At 48.3% G+C, this 23,095-nt stretch overlaps 1 protein-coding gene across 6 annotated transcripts in view; it reads left to right on the forward strand.

Annotated features, from left to right (window-relative positions):
• Positions 1-23,095, forward strand: part of NAV2 (neuron navigator 2) — a 706,055-nt gene that overhangs the window by 386,558 nt on the left and 296,402 nt on the right. Inside the window, exon 1 of one of the 6 annotated variants that reach the window (XM_070491344.1) lies at positions 86-279. The exons of the other annotated variants lie outside the window; for them this stretch is intronic. Within the exon in view, the coding sequence (XP_070347445.1) occupies positions 229-279 (51 nt within the window). The 5' untranslated portion in view covers positions 86-228. Of the gene's footprint in view, positions 1-85; positions 280-23,095 lie in introns of those variants that run through there. 6 annotated transcript variants of the gene reach the window in all.

Below are 23,095 nucleotides of genomic sequence, written 5' to 3' on the forward strand. Positions count from 1 at the left end.
GAGCGAGCGAGCGGGGCACGAGAGCCGGACTCCTGGTCGGGTCCCCGCGCGCGCACCGGCGGCCCGGGCCGGGGGCGGAGGAGAGGCGGCCGCGGGCGCCCGGGATGCCCGAGGGGCCGGGCCGAGACGACGACTCGGGACGGGACGGCCGGACCTGCCGGGCGCGCGGGCAGGTGCTTCGGCCCCCTCCCCTTTTCTCTCCCCGCTCCCTCCTCGCCCTGAAGTAAGATGAGCGTGATGCTGTGGCGCTGGGAACAGAATAACACCACCATGAAGCTGGTAAGAGGGCACTGCACACCTCAGTCTCCCGGCGCTGCTCTACTTTTTACCCCCCACCCCACCCCCATCCTCATCAGGAATTGTCTCCGGTGATGGAAAGCCCCTGAAATGCATTCCGTACTTGGTATTTCCCTTATTGTTTGGAAGATAGATTTCAGGGGTTTTTTTAAGCAGGAAAGTCAATGTGTGTATGTGTGTGTGAGCGATTGAAGGGGGGTGGGAATACGCTGCGTTATCCCCCGGCCCCTTCCACCTCCGAATTCCCGGGGCTCTCTTGGGGCGCCCTCGCTGGGGATCGTCTCCTGCGAGTAGGTCTGCGCTCTCCCGGCGGGTCCGGTCGGCGTGGTCCGCAGCCCCCCTCCCCGCCCCCATTGTGTTTTGATAGGGTGGGATGAACGCTGCTGTTAATCTCTGTTGCGGTTTGGCTTGTTTGCGGAAAAAAGCGTCAGCCCAGCTTGAGTACGCACCGAGTCTTGCTCTCCCGCCTCTCACAATGGCTTAGTTTTCTTTCAAGCTCGCAAGAACCATCTAGGCTGCAGGTACTTTTTCCCTCCTCCGTTTTCAAAAATAACCGCCCATCACTCCTGGGAGGGCTGAGGAGAGCGCCGTTTTCCTCTCTGCCGCAGGAAGCCTGAGTTGCTTCCACATCCGAAGAAAATATGGTCGCAAGGCTCCTCCCCGGGTTTTGCTTTTCTGATTTGTCTTTTATCTGATGGTTTCAGCTGGCGAGGACCCTAATTCCCCATCGAAGTCAGCCAGCTGTGGCCAAGTCGCTTACCCCTTTGGGTGTCGGTTTCCTCCTCGGTAAAATGGGGCAAGTTCTCACCTTGTAGTGCTGGTGGGAGAATAAGAAACCATATTTATAGATTTCCTGGCACATAATAAGGACTCAATAAGGAATAGTTATTATTAATAAACTGGAATTCTTACTGGGATGAGTTCTTGAAAGATGCTCCCCCCCCCAAAAAAAAAAATCGCAGCAGCTGCATGGGATACTAAGATGCTAAATCAACCTAAGCTGGTTCTTTATATAATGAACTTATTTGTTGGAAAAATGGCACCTTGCTTTTCATACTTCTTGTGTTATGTTTGGCCTGTCTAACTTTAAGCTACTTTTTTACAACGTCGTTTAATGTGCTGTAACATTAGCAGACGTTATGCACCTTTGCTGCACTATGTCAGGACTCCAGTTCCCTAATCCTTTCCTGGAATCTTTCTCCAGCCAGACTTGTGGGAGAGCCCAGAGTTTCACGCATTTTCTCTGTAAGCTACACCTGAGATGCCACTCCAAGATGCAGCAGAGGAAAGTTGGGCCTTGGTCTGGACTGGATAGTGTCCGGCTGCCAGACCTAAATGCTTTTAAGAAAGAAAGAACAATTATTTGCCAGGCAGGGAAAACATGGAGCATCCCTGGGGATGGTGTCCAGAGCTTGGTGGCAGGTGGCCATGGCAAAAGCTGGGATGGCTTCCCTGCTCCAGGATACTGCCCTTTTGGCTTATGGAGGGAGCATTCCCCAACGTGGGTCAAAGGTCAGCTTTTATTGGGTCTGTCTGGATCTTTAGACCCAGTCGCACTTTTCAAGTTAACTGTGAGGACCACCCAAGGTAGTTGAGGTCCACTGGGGTATCCCCCACCAGGTGGGGGAGGGGCTGGAGGCGCTCAGACAACCTGGAAACGCTGGGGGAGGCAGCACTTTCTGTCCTCATGCACCCACTCCTCCCAGACCCCAGGCAGGAAACGGTGATGGCTGCCTTGACATTCAGAGAGCCTCTGCTATCCTCAAGGATGGGCCTCAGCTTCTCTGCCGAATCCTAGAAACCACCGAGACATCGTTAGTTGACACATCATTAGTTTGCTTGTTGTTTCACCTTTTCCTGATTGACTGATTGATGGTTGGTGGTTGTGCACTTTCTCTGTGCAGAACCCAGTTGTGGTGGGAGGCTGCACTTGTTGTGAAAGGCTTTGCTCTCAGGTAATTCTTGGTTTCAAGTCCAGCCTTGGTGCTTACTAATCTCCAAATCAATTTTCCTCCTTCCCCAGGTTGTGAAAGAATGAAATGAGAATGTAGGAACAGGACCCAGCACAGAGTCTGAAACATGGTGTCTGTTAAATGGGAACAACTCTTGTTATTTTTCTTTTCTTTAAAGGTGGATAAGACACAGTCTCTGACCCCACTCTCCCTTGTGCTGTTGGATGAGTGGTTTATTCTCCTAATAAGCTGGGGGAAAGCAAACCTTTCTTACCTTTGAATCATTAGCGGCCCTCAGTAGGAAGGAGCTCTCTGGGAACATCTTGGAGGTCAATTGTGTGTGAATAACTATCCCAGAATGGGCCTGGGGCCAGAGGTGGGCGCCTGAACTTTTATCACTGATGCAGTTCAATAATCATGAAGTCACTTAACCCACAGCTTGAAAATTCACTGTTCTGATTGAAGAGTGGAACCAAAGGTTTTGCTTCGTGTTCTATTTTAAGGCTAATTGAATCAAAATAAGGCCAAGAGTAATTAGAGGCAAAACTTGCATCTTTACGTGTTATCTCTGCAGGGGAATGTCAGAAATGCACCTGCCCACCTAGGGTAGAAGGCAGGAGCTGGTAAATCCTGCTTCTATCCAAATCCCATCCGGCAGGGTCACGGGGCCTTTAATGAAAGTGACAGAAGACAGCTGCTCAGGCCAAATGCCCACTGGAGAGGGCTAAGCTTGGGGCACAGCCCAGAGTGTGATGTGGGTGGTTCTCACATCCTCATCACCCCCCAGTTCCCTTTTTTTAGATTCTTTCAGCCTGGGCAGGGTAAGGAGAAGCAATGAGGCCACTTCTGGAGCGCTTTTGTCCTCTGAAGAGTGGCAGAGCCAAAGAATAGGGGGCGAAAAGGCACAGAGGCCACCCTTGCAGCCCGTCCTTGGGCACAGAGCCAGGTGCTCCAGCCAGAGGGACTTGCAGTCAGAGCTCTGTTCAGGAGCTACCGGCCCCGTGACCTGGGGCCAGGTACACAGCCTCTTCCAGCCTTGGTTTCCCCATCTGTAAACGGGTGCCACAGCGCCTCACAGAGTTACTGTGAGAATTAGGGAAAAGTGTACATCAAGCTCTGAGCTCAGGGTCCAGTGATTAGTTGACAGGCATCGAATGGTCGCTCTGTGATTACAAGATGGTCCAGTAGTGTGTGCGTGGAGAAAAGACTCAACAGTAATGTTTCCAATGTTAAGTGGTCAGTTCTGGGAGGAGATTACCAGGGATTGTTTTTTGGTGTTTTTTTTTTTGGTCCATAATTTTCCTTATATTCCAAATTTTGTCAGTGATCGTACGTTACATTTATCATCAAGGAAAGATAAAACATATTGCTGTTAAGATAATCATATCAGTAGCTAGCATGTATTGGCCTTTACTTTGAGCTTTATTCCATTTCATCCTTGCCATAACTCTATGAAGTAGAAACTTATTATCCCCATTACTCAGATGAAGAAATTAAGACTCAGAGAGTGAAGTGACTTGCTTAAGATTCCGGAGCTAGTAACTGTAGACTCTCTACTTTGTCTGATGGCAAAGGTGTGCTCTGAACCTTTTTCTTAAGAAAAGCCTGGTGCCTCCTGGAGCAGCACACCTTCTGTGAGCTAGATGTGGATGAGTGTGTGACATACAGGCTGTGCTCGTCGCCAGTGTTTCTCTCTGTGAGTTGCTACCCCCTCTTGTCCCCTTTGATCAGAGAGATGCTGTGAGTGAGGCAGAGGGGAAAAGGAACACAGTGAGTGGGGCTGGCTCGGGTCATCGCCCTTCAGTGTCCTAGAAGACACTTACGGTGCCCTTCCTCAGAATGAAGGAGAAAGTGGCTCTGAATGGAAAATAATTGAGAATAATGATGATGAGGGAATGGGCCTCTGACCTTTGACCTTTCCCCAGAGCGGCATTGGTCAAAGACCCCCTGGGCCTGTCCACAGCCAGGCTAACAAGCAGATTAAAAGAGGTCAGTGGGTTAAAGGGCCCATCTGCCTTTCTGCAGTTAGATTCCTCCCTCCCAGAGGTGAGGATGCTATGGGTGCTGCAGAGCTCCTGAGCTCCCGGGTTCTCTGTTTAAAATACATTGGTTCCTTGGCTCTCCATTGCCTTTCTGTGCACAGACTACTTATCCTCTTAACGACTTCTGCTGTTTTCTGAAAAGCTTGTTGACCACTCACCTGAAGGTGCACCCCTCTTATGCTGGAAAATATCAGTAGTTTCCACTCTCAAGGATTTCTAGGGCTTTCTCCTGCTTTCCACTAATTGTAACTGGCATAGATTTTACTATCTCCAAGTATCTGCATGATCGATTTACAATCATGTTCCTTTTTTGTTAATTCCAAAAATCTCAAGGGCAAGAACTTCCATCCTCTCTAGGAGAAACCAGGTTGAAATACACAGGAATGTTTTCACATGTATTTGTCCTATGGGTAATGATATACTTTTCAGAGTTGAAACCGAAGCAGGTAAGGAAGGCTTTGACTCTGGTTAATTACTAGGAAAATAAAGACTCGAATATCAGGAAGGAGGAAAGAAAAACTCTGAAATTAGTGACTTCCTTCGGATGACATTCTGAGGAACACATTTTCCTCCATTTTTGTGTTAATACGTATAGAGATTTATAATTGGTCCCTGCAAGGTAACCTGGCAGTGCTCACGTTACTTAAGCAACTGTTTTTGTGTGGAGCCAGCAAAAAGGAATGTCTTTTTGGTTTTGTTTCTGGCTTCTGTCATACAATGCCAACCACCCAGAGGGTATGTGATTCAGCTTTTCTTCAGGGCCTCTAGGCCTCCAGAATGTGTGGACCAGCCTGCCGTCATCCATCCAGCTCCGAGCATAGGGATCCTGGCTGGGTGACACAGGGGCTCTTCCCAAGGGTTGTTCTTTTTGACTCAGATGTTGCAGATGTGCTGGCTCTGCTGTCATAGGAGTAGCAGCCAGGGAGTTGGAGAGGCCGTGAAAGAGCCGGACCTGAACCACCACTGAGAATGGGCAATGAGGTGAGGGGTTAGAATGAGTTGAAAGATATCATTTAAACAGGGTAACAAGGGGGTGTGACAGAGATATTTGGGAAGGCTGAGAGGTAGGAAAGGCTTGTCCTTGCCACCAAAGGTGCTAACTACATCTGGTCAGAGGACTGTGGTGTGGGACAGAGGTGAGCACCTGCATTATATGTTATCTTTGTCAGAGTGAGAGAAGGGCTCTGTGCTCACAGGGAACATGCTAGGACCCGAAGCACAAACAAATTATGGGAAGGGAGGTGCTTTAAACAGGGATTTACCAGCTCAAGTACGTGCCCTGGGCGTGAGGTGCCTGCAGAGGGTCCTGGTGAGCCTTGGTCCCCAGTTGTAGCTCCTGCCAACTTCTCTGGCATTGGTACGGTGTGAAGTTTCAGGAATGGAGACTGTAGACTAAGTCATTTCTGGTCAGAAACCTTTTGTGGATTCCTGCTTCCTAGGGGATGAAGTCCGATTCCTCCAGGCATTCAAGGCCCTCCAGATGACAGCCGCATTTTAAGTCTTATTCTGCAGGCTTGCACACACAAGCTGTTCGTTCCGGTCAGCGTGGTCAGCCCTGTAAGTTTCCGCTTTTGCTGCTCCCTGGGCCTAAATGCTTCTTCCACCTGCCCATATACCATCCCATCTTCCAAAGCTCGGATCAAGTCCCCTTTCCTCTAAGAAGCTCTGCCTGACCACACCGCCTCCTGAGATCTCTGACAGGCAGTAGTACCAGCCCGCCTTTGACCCCATGTTGCCTTAAATCCTGAACTGCTTGTGTCTGTGCTGTGTCTCTGGTCCCAGACTTAGAGTAGTGACTAGGAGCATAGACGGTCAGCCTCAGTTCCCTCCCGGCTCAGCCACCAACTCTCTGTGTGCCCTTAGGAGAGTGTTACTCCATCTCTCTGAGGCTCAGTTTCTTCATCTGTAAAATCACGGTGATAACTTTTCCACATTTGGGCTTGTTGGGGTTGTTTGATAAAATATGGTGTCTTTGGAGGAGCCCCCAGTACGTAGTAAATGCTCATTAAATGTTAGCTATTGTCACCATGATGATGATGCATTCAGTCACTCCACAGATCTTTATGAAACATTTACTACATGCTGGGGCATACACTAGTAAACAAAAAGAACTTTTTGCCTGTATATTTTAGTGAAGGAAACATGGTAAGCAAAATATATATTGCTTTTTTATGGTGATGAATGCTATGGAGAAGACTATAGCGGGTAAGAAGGCTAGGGAGTCTGGGAGTGGTCGCTCTTTGATGTGGGGTGGTTAAGGAGGGCTTCATCGCAAATGGGTGTGTAATAATCATAATTTTCATTATTGTCACTCCTCAGGGAGGCATTATAAGTAGGTGACTGTATAATTTATTATCCAAGCCAGGACACTCCTGGGAGCGAAGGGGGTGCTTTTCGTAACTGCACTGGGATACGGGTGTCGGCCAGTCCCGTCCTGGGCGGGTGAGATGCTTTCATGCTTACACTTGGCTTTTCCACGTAGAGAGATTGGCTACAGCAGAGTCTGGTGTCAGACAGCCCTGAGTTATTCAGATCCTGGGTTCTGCCACCTTCCAGCCGTGAGATCTTGGGCGAATCATTTAGTCTCTTTGCACCTCAGTTCCCTCATCTGTTATGCATCCCTAGTAGGGATTTTCTGAGAATTCAGTGAGATAATGCAAGTAAAGCATTCAGTGCAGGACCTGATACCTCATAAGCAGTCAATAAAAATTCGTTACCATCATCCTCATCAGAGCAAGGTTAGAAATTGTTCTTTTTCTTATCTCTCGCTGTGCCTGGGCAGGGTTTAAGGATATGCAAGGTGGAGTAATTAATATTAGGGTTGGAAATGTAGCTGAGCAGTGGACTTGGAATGAGCTGGCTTGATCTGCCAAGTAGTTGCTCTTCCATCCATACTTATAGAATGTAGGAATCACGCAGTGTTTGAACGCTGGACTCAATGGTTGGATGGGGGACGTCATGCCAGGGCAGCCACAGGAAGATTTGGATGGTAGAGTCCAGGAATAACAATCTTGGAATGTTAGTTCAGGAAGGGTCCCCATGCCTAGTGGCCCCCAACGATCCATTTCACAATGGCGGAAGCAGGGACCTAGAGAGATGAAATGACTTGCCCAAGGCCTCATGGCCTGTGACCAGTTTTAATGCATCTGCCATTACTCCTCCTGCAAAGATTACAAAGAGCAAGAAGAGAACACTTAGAATTCCACCTGGAAAAGCCATGTTTCTTTGGAAACGGACCGCAGATGACGTAATCCTGCCGTATCCCATTACCCGGGACTTGGCTAATCTTTGTACAAAACTTGTTTTGGTGAAACTTGAGCCTGGAGAAGCCAACTAAAGTATATTACTTTCTCACTGTTGAATGCCTCCTAGACTTGGGCTCACATTTAATCTAAAGAGTAAGGTGATATTTCCTGAGATAGCAGTGAGTTCATGTTTTGAAATTAAATGAACTGAGTTTATTGCCTTGGTTGGCTTGCTTCTTTTAGGTGCTAACTGCAGTAGTAAATGTTCTCTCCACGGAGTAACGTCTGGCTGCTGTGTGGGGAGGAGTGGAGAGCTGTAGACACCATAGTTTTCAGTACTTAGTAGCTGTCTCATTGCCTCTCTTGTCAGGCCTATTCCAGATTGATCTATATTTTGGTTTAAGGGGGCCCTTACCTGAATAAATAAATTTCTGACCCAGGACAGTTTGGGGACAACTAGGTTTGTTTTACATTATGTTTCCTGGGTACATGCTGCATGCTGTCTGCCCTCTCTTGTTCCCAGGATGCTTATTACTCAGTGAAGAATGGCTGCACACCTACCTCACATAATTAAGGAGGAGAAAAATTCTATTCATGGACCTTGTTGGACAGCAGGTTGGTCAAAAAAGAAAAAGAACATGTATGTAATCAGATAGTGCTAGGAATTCGGAGTTTGGGGCATTGTTCTTTTCACGTGATTCCTGGAAGCGTTCTGTACTGTAAGAATGTGGAGACTGGTATACAACTGAAGTAGACTTCTTCAAGGAGACAGCTGGAGTTTCAAGGCCATAGATGGTGCAGTTCCAAGATGTTTCAGCTGCTAAGCCCTATTTATCATGTCTCCACGGTAGCCATGTGGATAAAGAACCCCCTTTCCCGTGTCACCTCTTACTTTTGGCTTACCTTGCCTCTCTGCAGACACCTGCTGCAGGATAAACCCTGGGAGGGCAGCGGTCCAGTCTCCCTCATGTTCCCCAGACCCAATGCAGCACCTGGCACACGCCGCATGTTCAATTAATGGGGCCACTAGAAAGTCACCATTCTGATTTTTCAACATAATGCAGAGTGGAGTCACACGAAGTGTGGGGTTGTTTGTGGTAAGGTTAATGAAATGACTGGAGTGAATCCAAGCTGAAGCTGGCAGGGGTTCTTGTGTCTCTGTGGGTTCAGATTAGTCTTGGTCCAGGCTAGTCTTCAGTTCCTGCCCAGTAGAATCCCTCCAGATTCGTTGTTAGTTGAGGGTTTTGGGATTCTGTAGCTGCTTGGGGTGGCCAAGACACTGGTAGTTATTCCAGGAGTTTTCCAGTGTGACGGCTTCTGGGTGCTTCCCAAGGCAGATTGAGCCGGGAATACGAGGGATGTGAAGATCACCTCACACCTCCCAAGGGGGTGGTCATTTCCCCATCTCGCCTCCCATCCCCTCTACCCTTCTTCACACACACGCAAGATAAGACCTTTACCTACCCTCTGGAGAATGGGGCTCTGGACTGAGGTTGGGAACAAACTACCAGGCCCTATATATTGGAATTCAAGTTATCTTGAAGCCCAGTTCTCTCTGGGTTTTCCTTCGTGTCCCAGGCTGGGAGTTGATGGGTTCTGGGGCTCAGCTCACTGAGGCAGAGTTTGTTCCCCTCGTGCTCTATGTGAGGCGTAGCTGTGCTTTGAGAGCAGAGGGGTGGGAGTCTGATGAAGACCTTTTTCTTCTGATGTTTAGTGTCACGTTTGGAAGAAGAGAAGCTGCAGCCCGTGTGGCCAGTCCCTCTGAATTTCCGTGGCCTCAGGCTGTCAGTTCAGTAGTGTTTTTATAGTTGCTCCAGGTTGTGAACATTTTGTGTGTCCCAGCTGCTGTGTTCCATTCTGGGGAATGCAAAGATGATGGAGATGTCATAGCTTCCTCCCTGGGTTTGTATTTTGGCGGGACTCTGTAGATACAGTAAGCAAGGGCTGAGGCAGTGGCTGGGAAAGGCATTCTTTGGGTAGGAGTGCCGTTGTGGAGGTGAGGTGGCAGGGCCAGCCAGCTGATTGTCAGTGGCCAGCAGAGAAGACGGAGTTTAAAGATTCCTGAGGCTTTTAGCCTGGGACACCTGGACTATAGCACTGTCACTGAGAGAAATCAGTGTCAGGAGGAGGAGCAGGGTGGAGAGAGGGGAACGAGACATGACGGCTTAGTTTGGTAGTGCCATATTGGAGGTTATAGGTATCACTTTTCAAGTTTTATTGAATACATATCTAAACTGTGGCCAAAACCATGCAGGGGGATGTGAACGCAGCGTAAGTCAAGACTGTGCCCTCATCCCTTCTCCCTTCCTAGGCACAGAGACAAGTGGCCTTTATTAGCCTAGTAATAAAACTTTTTGGTAAGTACCTTTTAACTTCTCAAATCCAGGACTTCTGACGAGTTGTGAAGAACATGACTTAGCCTGAGTCCAAAGGAAGACTTCCTGCCTTCTCTCCCAGGAATTGGCCATAGGGTGGACATAACATGACTGACCACCTGGACTCCCAGGCTGAGACTAAATAGAGAGAGAAAGAGGGCCAGAGGTGCCTGTGTCCCAGAAGTAAAGGAAACGGCACAGAGCCCGATTCCTGCCTTTAAACACAGTCATCCCACCCGCCAGTAAACTGGGGCCCCTTGGAATACTGATCTCTGCCAGGTCAGATTAGACACAGCATCTCCTGTGGTTGTGGAGAAGGCAGGCCAGCAATACTGATGGTGCTTCCTTCTTTTGGGAATCTAAGTGGGATCTTGGATAAAGGGAGAAGGGCAGAATTTCTATTCATCCTCACCATACTTTCCTGCCATTAGACTCTTAACAGGCCAGCTGGGGAGGCCAGACTAACAGGGGGAAGAAGCTTCGACAAATTATCCGGCAAGAACCGTGTGCCAGCCACTCGCATGCATGGGAAAACTTGGTGTTGGCAAGCTGTGGTCTGAAGCAGGACCTAGTAATCATCCAGAGACTGTAGATTAAGTGCTGTAGGAGATCAGAGGGAGGCAGCCTGTAGAGCGCATTGATTTTAGAAATAAAAAGAACTTGGCCCAAATCATTGCGGCCTTAGGCAAGTTACTTAAACTCATCTGAGCTTTGGTCTTTTTGTTTTTTTTGTTTTTTGAATTTTATTGAGGTCACATTGGTTTATAGCAGCATGTACATTTCAGGTGTACATCATTATATTTCGACTTCTGTATAGATTGCATTGTGTTCACCACCAAAAGTCTAGTCCGTCCGTCACCATACGTATGTTGAGCTTTGGTTTCTGTGTCTGGAAGATTGGTGGAGTCTTTTCCTCCCAGGGCTGTCAGAATTCTTAAAGAGATATGTGTGTGACAACATGGTGGCATACCTAGAGAGGTGCCAGCACACAGCAGGGGCTGGAAAAGTAAGACTCCTCTGAATTCAGACACAGCAAAGATGGGTCTCCTTAGGGAAGCCTTGACATCCTAGGACTTGGAGCTGGCCTTGAAGGATAGGTAGAATTTGGGGTGGGAGAAAGGAAAGGATGTGAATAGGGTGAATGGTAAGTGTAAAGACTCCCATTCTCTTGATTCTAGAAATTTCTTTCATAAGTTAGCTAGCAGGAGAGAGGATCCTGAGTAGGACCACCGGCTTCTCCCAGCCCAGAGAGAGAGGACTTACCCTCTGCTCCTCGAAGAAGCCTGCGTGCCAGTCCCACTTTCTACTTTCTCCATTCTGAGCAGTATAGTTCCAAGGACAATTTCACATGAATATTTCAAATTTAATATGTGCCAGATGTGGTGCTGGGTAACCCCTCAAACTGTCATCCCTCCTCACTCTTCCCACATCTGTGAGCCAGACTTCTTAACCTTGGCGCTATTGACACTTGAGGCCAGGTAAGTGTGTGTTGTTGGGGCTGCCTTGTGCATTGTAGGATGTTTAGCAGCATCCCTGGCTTCTACTACTGTAGAATGTTTAGGAGCAACCCCCGGTCGTGACAATCAATGACATTCAATGATGTCTCCATAAATTTCCAGATGTCCCCTAGGGGGCAGAATCACCGCTGACTGACAAGCACTGCAGTAAATGGTCCTGCCCTTTACCAGCTGCTCAGGTCAGAGCTTGAGGCGTCATCCTAGGTTCTTTCTCTTTCTACACTCCTTCAGTCCAATGGGAAGTTGCTCTGTTTGAACCTCCCCAGGAGATCTAAAATCCCACCACTTCTCTTTCTCACAGTCAGGACACCATCCTCTTTTGCTCAGAGAACTACAGTAGTCTCCTAACTAGACTCTGTAGTTTCACTGTTGTCCGCTTCCCCTCCATTCTCCATACAGCACCAGGTGGTGTCAACGTAGAAATGGCACCACTTCACTCTCCTGCTTCGAGTACATTGCAGTGGCTTTGCCTTGCACAAAGAGTAGAATCAAGCTCCTCGCCGTGGCTTGAAGACCCTGAACCATCGACTCTCATGTGTACCTCCTTCAGTTGCTCACCAGGCTCCGGGTGTACCATCCTGCCCTGAACGCAACAAGTTCCCACCTGGGGAAGTTTGCCTGTGGGAACCCCTTGACCTGATGCTCTTCCCCCCACTTTTTTGCATGACTGGCTCTTTCTCGTCCTTTAGGACTCAACCTAAAGGAGGCTCCTTCCTAGAGACCTTCCCTATCCCATGTATCTCCCGTAGCTCTCCCCTTCAGAATCTCAGTCTCTTGTTTTTTCCTTCATAACACCGATCGCAGTTAGTGACAGGCCATCTCCTTCATCAGATTTCTGGCCTCTGTGAAGGCAAGAATCATGCTGGGTTGCTTTTAACCCTGTCTCCACTATCAGGCACAAGAGAGATGCTCGATAAATTTGTGTTGACTAAGTAAATCAATTAATCTTATCCTTCTTGAGGAAGAGAGGTGCCATGACTAGTTTAAAATTGGTCATCGCAGGGGGCTGGCCCCGTGGCCGAGTGGTTAAGTTCGTGCGCTCCACTACGGTGGCCCAGGGTTTCGCTGGTTTGGATCCTGGGCGTGGACATGGCACCGCTCATCAGGCCACGTTGAGGCGGCGTCCCACATGCCATAACTAGAAGGACCCACAGCTAAAATATACAACTATGTACTGGGGGAATTTGGGGAGAAAAAGCAGAAAGGAAAAAAAAAAGAAAGAAAAAAAGATTGGCAACAGTTGTTAGCTCAGGTGCCAATCTTTAAAAAAAAAAAATAGTCATTGCAGACCTCTGGAATTAGACTTCCAATAAAATAACCAATATAGCAATTTTCTTCTTTGAACCTCTCAGGACTATTAGCACATTGCCTAAGAAAGAGTAGCCTTCTTGTGTAGTAAGAATTTATGTAATAAATATTATATGAGTGCCTAATGATTAAAATAAACAGATTTTAAGCAAGTAGTTGAAATCCCAAGATGGTTCTTTGACCTTCTCAAACCTTAAAGGGAAAGTTTGATCCTCCCCGCCCTCCGCCTGGCCCCACATCTAAGACATTGATGCTATTTTCGGCTATTATTATTATATAGTTTTTAGAAGTAACTGGAATGTACAAATGGCATACTGCCTGGCCCATAGTAGATGTTTAATACATGTTTGTTGACTTGAATTGAATCGAGGCACTTAAGAAAAAAGAAAATTAGGCAGGTTGCTGTCCAGGGACGTGTACTCAGGTCTCACCTTTGAAATGAATTAGTAAGTCAATAGGTCTTAATTAGAGACAGACAAATTTCGTATCCTCTGAGACTGTACTGTTCAATGGGAGAGACAAAGACTTTGGAGAACAGGATAGTATATAATTATACTAAACAGCATGGTACCGTTTTGGATATCTTCTGAGTTGCTTTGAATTAGTATTAGGGCTTTTTTCCCTCTTTCTGGACCAGATTCAGCTGTAAGAAGCATGGAGAAGTAATGAAGATTCCTCACATTCTCAGACTGCTTTCTGGGAATCCTGCAAAGTCCCGACTTCTTCTCTGATTACTCTTCTCATGGCTGAGTTCAAGAGCGTTTTGCAAACCCGGACTTTGAATCTGGGAAAATGCTTTATGACCATTTTTATGACCTCAAAGCAACCCTCTAAGGCAAGTTATTTCCCTGTCTTTGCCAAAGGGGGAAAACCAAGGGCCTGGTAACTTGCCCAGGATCTCCCGGCCTCAGATGCTCACTCGTGGGCGGCTCTCATGCCCCCGGCCACATGCTGTCTCTCCTTCCATTAGACGTGCCTCGGCTGCACTGGGAAGGGCCTGTCAGCAACCTCAGCCCACTTTTCCATGGACTTCATAGTCTTCCTCAGGAAGGAGGAAGGCCCATTTCAGAGAACCATATACTGTTAGAGCTGTAAGTTTTCAGTGCAAAGTTCTAGTCCAAACCAATCCTTTTATAGTTGGGCCAACTGAAATCCGGAGAGGGAAAGTGATTTGCTTCAGGGCACAGCCCAAGTTCTGACTTCCAGCCCAGTGCATTTTTTATTCCAACACAGTTGTCTCTTATTAGAAAAGCGTCCTTAGCACCCATGAGGCTTCATTTCTTAGAGGCAGGATAGCACAGTGAGCAGAGCAAGGGCTTTTTGGGGTTTCTTTGAGAGGTAGTTAGGGCAATGGTTACAAGGCCTCTGGGGCCAGCCTGCCTTGGTTCCCGTTCCAGGCCAGCTGTTCACTGTGTGACCTTGCTTAACATGTCTGGGCCTCAGTTACTCTCATCTGTGATGTGGGGATAATCATAGCACCTCCCGTCTGGGGTGTGCTGAGGATTAAATAGGTTAATATGTGTAAAGATCTCAGAGCCGTACCTGGCACAGCATCAGGACTGTGTAAATGTTGCTCTCCTTATCATTGTGTGAATCCCAACTGTTGCTCACTGGCTGTGTGACCTTGGGCAAGTTATTTGATACCGCTGAGCCTCTGATTCCTCCTCTGTAGGAATAATTCTGGCCTAGCAAGATTGTTGAATAGATTAGAGATCGTGCTTCGGAGCATCTGCCTGTCAGGAGGTGCCGAGTCAATGGGCGGATCTCTACTGCCTCCAAAGGTGTGAGAAAGTTGTGTTTGTGAGTCAGTGAGCACAGCATCTGCCACCAGGTTGGTGTTTAAATTGTTTCTTTCTCTTTCTCTTGGCAAAGGGGAGGACTATAAGGTCTGGATCTGCTGCCAGCTTCAATGGTGTTCATGTAAAAAGAATATGACTTGTATTTTTTATTAGTTACCATTTGTTGAGTATGGGCTAGGCGGCCGGCACTGTTCTGTGCCTTTCTGTGCATTATCTCCTGTAATCTGCACTATAGCCCTGTGACAGAAGTGCTGTTATTATCCCCATTGTATAGATAAGGAAACTAAGTCTCAAAGATAACTTACTCCGAGTCACAAGGTTCGTGGGAGGGGGAGCCACACTATTGAACCCAAATCAATCTGGCTTGAAAATCTATATTCTTAACTACACGCTACTGGGAACTGTGTGAGGGCCTGGTTGCAGACGAGTCCTGCAGGGGTTGACATCACTCACCAAGGACACCAGAGGAGGATGGAGCACCCTCCTGGATTAACCATTACCACCTCACCAGCTGCCAGATGACAAGAGGGCAAGGTGAAGAAACTGCATCCTGGGACTCCTCCCCTCGCCCTCCGGCCCCGTTACGGCACACACCAGTGTGCTTCAGCCCGTGAGTGCGCCAAGCCCTCCAGGTTCCCCTCCCGGCCCAGGTGCGGAGCAGACACTGGCGTGGCTGGTCTCCAGGCCTGGCGCTGGGCAGGAAGAAGCAGGGCCTGAGAGCTATTCAAAGGAGCATCTTAATCTGCGGAGGAGAGAGACCCCATCCCATTGCTGTAGCACACGTTAGCAGAGTTGGGGTGCCATAGAGTTCTTCCCTTAGTAAGAGTTCCCAAGTGAGGACATCTGTGACTGGTCACCTTGCTTAAGTGAGGTAAGAGCTCTGGGCAAGCTGAGTGGTCGGGTTGGAGCCCTGCGCTGTAACCATCCAGGAGCAGGCACTCAGTCCCCCTAGAGGAGAGCCTGGCTGGGGCTGAGGGCAGCTGTAAGGTGTGGAAAGCACATGGGACTCGGGATGGACTCATTCGGATTTCAGCCGTGCTATGCACCAGTTACACGGCTCTGGGGCCCGTTTACTCCCCTCTAGTATGGAGGTGGCCATTCCTTCCCACCTAAGAGGACTTCTAGTGGGGTTATATGGTGGACCATGTGAGCAGAGGTGCAAACACAGCACTGAGCCCCAAGGAGATGCTTCGCAAAGGTTTACTACCTTCGGCCCTCTCTGCTGGGCAGCCCTTCCCACATTGGGGAAGGACAGCCTTGGGCATGCGGGCATGGAGTGCCTTTCTTCACATGCACGGCTGATTTATACACCTAAGTGGGAGTGGGAGGTGATTCAGTTCGGAAACTGAAGGGAGAAGCTCCCTTCCCGCCTGTCTCCCTGACAAATACACTTTAGGTCCAGGTCACAGCCTCTAGGAACTCCTGTGCCAGCGACACTCCTGCCTGGCCTAGCTCCCTCGGCCTCTCACTGTAAGTTCTTCTGGAAGTCAGAGGCCTCACTGCCGGGGATTTGGTTCTCGGCAGTGGAGAGCACGGCCGCCTCTTGGTGCGAAGCTCAGCGCTGTGGTCTGCTGCAGGGGAGAGCGCTCCTTGTCAAGAAGCGCCGTTTCTGGACCACTGGAGACCCACATTCTCAGCGTCCGCCATGCACAGCAGGCTTCCAGAGGGCGGCAGAAAACCTCTTCTGCTCTTTGAGGAAGCTGGGAAGCAAAGGCCTTCTCCGCGAACTCGCCAGCCCTTGGGGAGCTCAGCCTGTGCCAGGGTGCGGGCTCTGGGTTATGTCTCCCTTTGGGACATCTCTGCTCTATTCGGGCCTTCCGGCTTCATTAATCAGTACCCTCAATACCCTTATCTCAGCATGCCTTCTGGGTTTACTGAAGCATCATGCCAGTGCACATTCTTCCGTGGAAGTTACAGTTCGTTCTGGGGGAGGTTTCGGGATCTTAACTTTGATACTGCAGAGTAAGGGTGGGCGTGGGCTGTGGGGGAGGCGGGGCGGGGCAGGCAGGGAGCTCCTGACCGCGGGTTTTGAGGTTGCCGCTTTTCCGTAATAAGGCTGGAGGTGCTGCTCGGAGCTTGTCCCCGTGCGTACTGTAAGTAACAACAATTGCTCGTTGTTAGATTTGAAGGTGTTTGTTGCCCATCTCTGCTCTGGAACCAGTGGCTGTGTCTATAATCAGTTTCACTTTTATGATGATTGAGTTTAGAAAAGCCAATCAAAGCAGGTAAAATTCCAGCCAAGTTATAAAGTACTCATTCAGGAAGCTTCTGTGCAGTGCCGAAGTGTACCCAGTCTCTTTCAGGTGCTTTTCTTCACTTCCTTCAGTTTCCACTACCATCACCTGGCCCGAGCTCCTTGCACCTGGGCTGTTCCAGTAGCCGAGAGGCTGGGCTCCCTGCTTCCACTCCTGACCCCACCATCCCCCCATTCTTCCCACAGTTGGCCAGAGGGGTCTTTTGAGAACTGAGATCATGTTGCTCCCTGGTTAAACTTTCCTGCGGCACGTAGAATAAAATCGACACATACCCCGTCACGGCTTGGGGAGGGGGGTGTCCCGTGTCACCTGGCCTCCTGACATCGTCCTCTTCGAGGGGAGGCACGGGGACTCCTTTCTGTTCTCTGAGAAGCAATTTCAGGCTCCTTGCCACCTCTGAGCCTTTGTCTTGGCTGTTCCCTTGCCCAGAATTTTCTTACCTGGCTCTTCACATGATGCTTCCTTCTCATTTTATCCTCAGAGAAGCTCCCCTGAGCCCCCAACCATTGCGGTGTCCCTTCATCACCACCTCATGTCACTCTCTTTCCTTCCCTCATAACACACCACAGACACCGAAATGGTCTTGTTTATAAACGAATTAACTTGTTTATCATCCATCTCACCCAACTTGTGGGGAAGTTTCCTGACTTCAGGGACACTTCTGCTTTTCTGCGGAATTCCTGGCACCTAGCACAGTATCTGGTCCAAAGGCAGGGTCCGATTATTATTTGTTGAATGAATGACCAAACGTACCAGCAAATACTTCAGCAGGGTCCTTGGAAAAGGATCACCTGTACTTGGGGTTTTCAGGAGGCTTTCTTCTCACCTCACCTGAGCCAGCAATGCATCCTCCTTCCCCAGTCTGTTAGGATCCTATGCCAAGTGTCCTGTTGTTAGGTTGGTTGTATTGATTGTCATCTTTCTCACATTGCATTTCTTGCATCCCCTTTGAGCTCTGAGTCTTGTGGATGGGCTTTGTAGCTGCTGAAGAACCCAACTCAGTTGCCTGACACAGCAGGTATGACTCCACTCCACAAAAAACATGGAAGCCAGTGTGTTAATGACAATGAACATGATATCCTTTTCGCCAGACTTTTTCCCTTATCAAACATATTCTGGGATGTGCTTTGTGAAGTCTCTGCTAAAATTGACCATGGTAGGTCCACAGGGAATTTGGCCTCATCCTGCACTGTTAGTGGTGGGTTACTTCCTCGGCCTTGATCCCAACTTCTCTCTTATGCCCTATTATGCTGGGTCTTGGGGCATCTTAGGTGCCAGTAGCATTTTGATGAGGTGGCTGGAGATAAAATTAACCAGCTCCTTTTCCTGTCTTAATTGTGAATCTGCATCCTGGGGTTACCTGAGCTCTGCAGCCATAGCTCTGTGGCTGAGGGAGTCAGCCACAGCCTAGTGCCACTTTTATTTGGTGCCAGCTGTATGCCAACCTGGCTATTATTTCCTGACTTCTTGGCTAGTTCCTCAGAGGAAAGCTAGTGCATTTGCCTCCCCCTGAGGGCACCTGGAGTGTAGGCACTTGACCTTTTGTGGCTGCACCCTCTCCAGGTTCAGTGGGGGGAGTCTCCCCTCCATCCTGTTATATCTGGTTGGAAGAGGAGAAGCCCATGACTCTCAGAATTGCCCAGAAACTCTTATTCCCTCCCTCTACACAGATAGGAAGCGAGGTAGGTATTCATTCTAGCTTCAGTATCATTTATGTTCATGAATATTCACAAGGACCCAAAATAAATAAGTATTTTTGAGAAGGCTATATCTAGATACTAACATTTTCCCAGTTAACATTTGTTTATTTGAATAATTTATTGCAAACCTTTCTCCTCCTCCAACTCTAGGATTATGCATATCAAAAACTGCGTTTAGGTAAATAAATTCAACTGAAGACAATCATTGACATTCAACATGTAATTGAGAAGATGTAGCTGCCCCTTTCCGTCCCCCTCAGCACCCTATGGAGTAAGCAGGCACGTTCACCGGCTTCCTCTCCCAGGCCCAGGGGTGAAGGAAACGAGGTTGAGTAAGCTGCCCGGGGCTTCAGTCTTCAAAGCCTGTTGAAATTCCTGACTCCATCCAACAGTCTTCCTTAGAACCAAGTTATTCCCAAGAGCCCAAGAATTCAAGTGGGACAGAATGTTATTTAAAATGAATTGTGAACATTCTCGGAGCCACGTCAAACTATCCTGATAAGCCAAGAGATTAGATTTGAAATTCTCCAGAAAATATATTTGTAAGATTTAAGTCAGTATTGCCCAAGCTTAGTGATTCTTATACCACATTCATATTTTTGCCATATTTGTATATCACTTGGATTGCTTATTTATTTACTAGCTTCCTTCAAGTTGACTACTTAATTTGAAGAAATTTATTTAGAGAGGAAACCATATATTCCAACTATAAATGCAAAAGTGGTATCATTGGTCTTAGTAGAAAGTAATCATAAAAATAAATACATAGCTATTAAAATGTTCATGTGTGTGCAGTGTAAAATCTTACAAAGCATACCACCAGTGGTTCGTGTGCCACACCTTGTGGAACACAGATTTATAAAGGAAATCTAACTCATCTTGACCAGAGAAAAAGGAAGACAGCCCAGGGAAAGGAATCGGAACTATCAAAGCTCACAGAGTGGCCAGAAAGTTTGAGGCTAACTTTTAATGCTGAGTTTGCCACCTCGTAGTGTGGTGAAAATTTGTTTCAGTGACACATCTGCTTTTGTCACCCAGGTTTGCTCTGGGACAAATGTTGGCAGTTGTTTCTTTTCCCAGCATCCGATTTTGTAGATCCTTTGGAGCTTCGAGCCCTCCTTGGTCATGGGCACTGTTGGGTAATATACACTCTCATCTGTCAATTCCACGGACCATATTGTCTTTGAGAGGTGCTGTGGGAAGGTGCCTGTTGAGGTTGAGCCAGCTCCAAGGATGAAAATAAATCTGGATCCCTGATGGACTCATGTAGTGAGACGCTCCTAAAACCAGGGTAGGTGCTACATTGCATAGAGATAATGTGACACGTGGTTACAGAGCTTGAGAAGCTGAAGAGCAAATTTGGAACTTAATCACTTGGATTTAATCTAGCAATAGGAACTGTTCTAGGTAGCTCAAGCAGGAAGGGATTTAATACAGGGAATTGGTAACGTACAAAATTGCTGGAAGGACAGAAGTTTGGAGAGTGCACTTGGACTTTTGGTTTCAAGGCCAAACCACCAGAGCTGAGATCTAGAGGGCCTGCTATGTTAGAGCTGTTATACTACCCTGCTGCCCCCACCCCGTCTCTGACTCCCATGAAGCTGATGACCAGATGCTGAAACCTGAAGTCTGGCTTCCACAATCACTCCCATCTGTTGGAATTTGCTGGCCAGCCCCCTCTGCCTCAATCCTGCCCTCCAGACCTCATGCAGGTGCAATTTATTGGCTAAACTTAAGTCACACCTAGAGCCTCAGCTGCAAGGGAGTACAGGCTATGCTTCCAGGCTCCACAATATGGAGGAGGAGGAGAACATAGGAGGGGGAAGAAATGGATGCTGTGTGCCGACAGACAACATAACCACGGGGAGATAAAGCAGATAACTAACCACAGTAAGAGTGCAAATTCCAGCTACATGGTAACAAGCAGTGAGTTCCAGCAAAGCCACAGGAAGGAGAGAACAGTATTGGCTTGATCTGGCCCTTGCGGAATTCTGGTCAGGGTGTGTCGGGGGATGTGATAGAGAGGTCCTTGGTCAGGGAAAGTCAGAGATGGAGCAGTGCAATGCTACAATCTATCTCCTGGCATGAAGGCCTAAAAACCTCCAATCTCCTTTTTCTTGACCTCTTCCTAGGTTTCATGCATTATACTGAAAACATTTTATATGCAGTATCTCAGTTCTTCCTCGGAATGTTATTTCTCCTCATTTTAGCCTTAGCCTAAGTGACCCCCCAAAGTCACACAGCTATTAGGCAGCTGAACCACGATGCTAAAGTCAGGTTAGCCCGACATTAAGGCCAGCATGCCCAGTCACTAAGCCACACTGCCTCTCCGTGGAGGGCAGGGAGGGTGGAGTTGAGACTGGGGCCAGGTTATGATGAGCTGGAATGCTAGGCTGAGGATTCTGAACTTGATCTGAAGTGATGAGAGAGGTCACTGGAGGTTTGAGAGCAGAAGAGTGACATGATGGAGGTGTGCAGGTGGATCCAGCAGGAGACGAGGGGCTTGATTGGCGTGAGGAAGGGCCAGAGGCAGAGAGCAGCTAGGAGACAGAGGAGTGGGTGAGATTTTGTTCCTTCAGGCTCCAGCCCCTGACCCCCAACCAGCGTCTTCAATGGTTTTTCAAAGAGGATGAACTCTTTCCCTAGCAGTTCCTGAATCCCAGGTGATTTCCACCTTTCAGTTCGGGCAGGGAAGCAGATTCCTTCTGAAAAGCATTTTTCCTTCATTCGCTGATGGTTTTGATATTAGACTGTGGCCAGCGGTCAACGTTCCCACACAAATCATTCTCTTTCTTTTTTGTACAACTTTTTAGTGTGGTGACAATGACATTGATGATTTATCTTCTGCCTGAGCTGCTCCAGTCATGATAGTCATTTGGAGCGGGCCACCCTCTGTGGACATGGACGGTGAGACGTGATGGTTCGGGTTACAAGGAGCTAGTTCTAGGACAGTGGATGAATTTTTGAATGAGAAATACCTGGTTTGAATCCCTAGTCTGCTTCTTTGTGTTTGGAACGTACTGGACTTGGGCAGCATACGCAGCTTCCCTGCCCACAGTCTCCTGCTCTACAGGGTACGGGTCACGATGCTGACCTCACCAGCTTGTCGGAAGGACTCACCAGAGTCATGTGTGTGAAGCATTCATCATGGCAGGCCTGCATATGGTAGGAGTTCTGGAAATATCTGTTACCTTCCCTTTTCAGCTCTTGGGAGCTGTGGGCAGTGGTTCTCACCGGCTGGTGTCAACCTGGTCCTAATCATTTAGCTCTAGGGCTTTTCTCTCCTAGTGGCCCTGGTCTGATCCCCTCCCTCTGGTCCCTGGGAGAGGCCTCAGGGTAGACAGACATATTCCAGAGCCACACAGGAGAAGGGCCAGTGAGCCAACCCTGGATCCTGGTTGCCTCCCACTGAGTAAAAGCCCTCACCAAACGCCAGTGGATGGTGTTTGAGTTCCTCCAGCAGATGCGGCGCACCCACTGGGTCCATTGAAGATGTCTCGTCTTTTCCGTCGCAGATGAAGTGCACTCCATTCTCTGTCAAGCGAAACCCTCTGATGTGAGCTCCTTGACAACTCCTGCTTCTCTGCCAGTGCGGAGAGCTTTTATAATTCTCCAAGCATCTGGCCCGTCTTATCCAGATGACATTTGGAATTTTAATCTTCTGGTTATGGGTTTTTATAAATCTGGTTTGAAATCGTCATTGCCAATCTCCTCTGCTGTGGGAAAATGGCTTAAAAAAGATGGGGGGAGAGGGTGATCTGTGCATGTGTGAGGATGACTAGAAAGTACACGGGCATTGTTGGAAGGAAGGCTGTGGATGGGGAGCTTGTGCTTGTTTCTGGCTGTGGACCAAGCACTGCTTCAGTGTAACTGTACTTTGGCAGCCCGAGTGGGGCTTTGGGGTCCAGAACTCGCACGGTGCCAAGCACTGTGTTGGCTGCTTTACATGGGTCATCTCATAGCTCCCTTCACGTGGTACCCATTGTACAGATAGAGGAAACTGAGGTTCAGACATGTTAAGTAATTTGCCTGATGTTACCAAGTGATTGGTGGCGCGGGTATTTAAGGCTTGGTTTAACTGACTTCAAAGCCTGTAGCTTTTCCAATACACTTGACTGCCCCCTATTGATTTTTGGAGGCAAAAATCCCCACATCCAGAGATCTGAGATACTGGGACTGCCCTGGCTGGTGTTCGCTTAACCCCTACAGCACTCATCTCCTCCGGGGGTTAAGGAAAAGCACAGACTGGGCCCTGAAAGACTTTGCCAAGGTCTCGGGAGTGGGGTCTTGATCTAGAGGGCCATGGGATGATATTGAAGGTTTTTGCAGGCGATTGGCATGGATCGACTTCAGCAGTTATGGAAAGTCCACTCTGTGGCAGATGTGCAGTCCTTGTCCTTTTCCACTTGGTTGATTGGAAGCATTCTTATGCCCGTGTGAACTCTCAGAGACCCTACTGTTATACCTTCGAGGGCCCTAGGCCCCCAGATGGGAACTACTAGTAGAGATCTTTTTTTCATTTCTCCCCAAAGCCCCAGTGCATGGTTGTATATCTAGTTGCAGGTCCTTCTAGTTCTTCTATGTAGGCGCGGCCACAGCATGGCT

This window comes from Equus asinus, chromosome 20, assembly GCF_041296235.1.
Source record: "Equus asinus isolate D_3611 breed Donkey chromosome 20, EquAss-T2T_v2, whole genome shotgun sequence".
Taxonomy (NCBI): domain Eukaryota; kingdom Metazoa; phylum Chordata; class Mammalia; order Perissodactyla; family Equidae; genus Equus; species Equus asinus.